At 53.5% G+C, this 1,872-nt stretch overlaps 1 protein-coding gene across 1 annotated transcript in view; it reads right to left on the reverse strand.

Annotated features, from left to right (window-relative positions):
• TADA2B (transcriptional adaptor 2B) overlaps positions 1-1,866 on the reverse strand; it is a 14,696-nt gene extending 12,830 nt beyond the window's left edge. The window contains exon 1 of the mRNA XM_014589823.2: positions 993-1,866. Coding sequence (XP_014445309.1) covers positions 993-1,202 — 210 coding nt within the window. The 5' untranslated portion in view covers positions 1,203-1,866. The remainder of the gene's footprint in view (positions 1-992) is intronic.
• Between the last annotated feature and the right edge of the window lie 6 nt (positions 1,867-1,872).

Below are 1,872 nucleotides of genomic sequence, written 5' to 3' on the forward strand. Positions count from 1 at the left end.
CTGTTCTTAGCTGCTACTGCAGAGGTAAGTGCTCTACGAATGATGTGAGGAAGAGAAGGGTTCTCTGAGGCATTGATATTTAAGCAGAAAGATCAGTCATGAACCATGATTTGGGGCAAGAGCCCCCCCAGGCAGAAGGAATAGAAAATGATTAAGTGAAATAATACTGAGATCCCAAGCAACAGACATCATAAGGCCTTGTACATAGGCTATGTACAAGTAGATCTGGAAGAGAACTGAGAGCCAATGTGCTGGGACCTATGCTTTAAAAGGTCACTCTGATTATGGTGCGTACAGTGGGCTGTAGGGGACAAGAAAAACAGGGAGACCAGTTAGGAGGCTCCAGAGTGATCAAGCAGCCTGGACTAAGGTCATTAGAAGTGGCTGGATTCTGGACATTTTGGAAAGAGGGCTGCTGATAACCAGGCTGGGAGAAGGAACTAAGGATGGCTCCCAGTTGGCAGCCTGCATTCCAAGTGAGGCGGGGTGAGACCAGGGACATGTAGAGCAGCAACATCGATGAGACAAGCAGGCGAGGACGTCCATCTGGAAGCGGTTTGACATCGAAGGCTCCGTAGAGCTGGGGGAGAGCTCCTGGTCCAGGACCAAATGAAAACAACACTTTAAGCTCCCCTGAGAACCTTTTCTCGTCTCAGTTCTTGACCCTGCAGGAGCTGCACAGAACAGACGCTCAACACCCACCATGAGGAGCACATAAAGACAAAGCGAGAGGTGGTTTAGAGGGTGGTGATCACAGGGCCGGAGAAGAGGCAAGAATCTGCGGGGCAGCGTCTTGGCCAAGGAACTGGGAGGGGAATAAGGTTCTGGGGCTGTGGACTGGATATGCAGTAGGGTCCCTGAAGGCTGGCTCACCTTACCCAAAGGGAAGCAAAAGAAAACAAAAGCAGTGTGTGCTTGGGCCAGGGGAACACTACTGCTGGAAGTGACTGCAAGAAGAATACTGGCAAAGAGAAGCAGGGGGCCATGAGTACCTGGGAAAAGTCTGGAAGACGATGGAGCCTCCTTCTCAATGCTGAGGAAGGCCACATATCTGCAACAGTTAGGGATGAGAATTCAGCTAGAAATGTTTCTTTTCTAATATAGATGAAAACTCTAATGGAGCAGGAGAGCTCGAGAGACCACCCTGAGACCCAGCACTCACTCTCCCTCCGGGGAGGGCTGCCGCACTGCCTTGGTAGCATCCAGGAGGCACGCAGCCCTGCTCTCAGGCATCTCTACACGAAACTTCGGGCAGAATGGCAAAGCCCAGGAGCAATGCCTCCTAGCCCAGCTCCTTTGTTACCTACCTACCACTCTGTTCCGCCAGGGTAGACAGAACACTGCTACCCACAAAGAACTTGCACTGGCAGATGCGCAGACGACCACAGAAGGCAAACAGGGCGGTGGGAACAAGACCAGCGTCAGAGGCAGAGACAAACCGCAGGGCAACTGCGGGGCGGTCTGGCCTTCCACTACCTTCTTCCTTAGCGCTCTGCAGCTCTCTGTCAAGTTTGCTCAACTCAGATACGGGGCGGGTCTTGTCCACAGTCTGCTCTCAGTGAACATCTACGGAAGGTGTTCTCGAAGGCTGAGGGAATGGCTCTGTGCTTAGAAGCTACAGGGCAAAACCCCGGCTAGCACCTTCCTGGCTGTGTGTCCTCAGGAGAGTTCCTTAACCTCTCTGAGCTGCGGGTTCCGTCTACACACTGGGATGTTAGCGCTCCCTACCTCTCTGGCTTCATGGGGGTGGATGGAACAAGCGAGTCCAGTGCTGCTTATGAACTTTATTAACTGAGAGGACAGAGCTCGCCTAGCGCCCCAGGGGCCGGGCGCTGTGCCCGGGGCAGGTGCCTACGCCCGGGACTCGGCCCC

This window comes from Tupaia chinensis, unplaced genomic scaffold, assembly GCF_000334495.1.
Source record: "Tupaia chinensis unplaced genomic scaffold, TupChi_1.0 Scaffold000384_1, whole genome shotgun sequence".
In the NCBI taxonomy this organism is placed as follows: domain Eukaryota; kingdom Metazoa; phylum Chordata; class Mammalia; order Scandentia; family Tupaiidae; genus Tupaia; species Tupaia belangeri.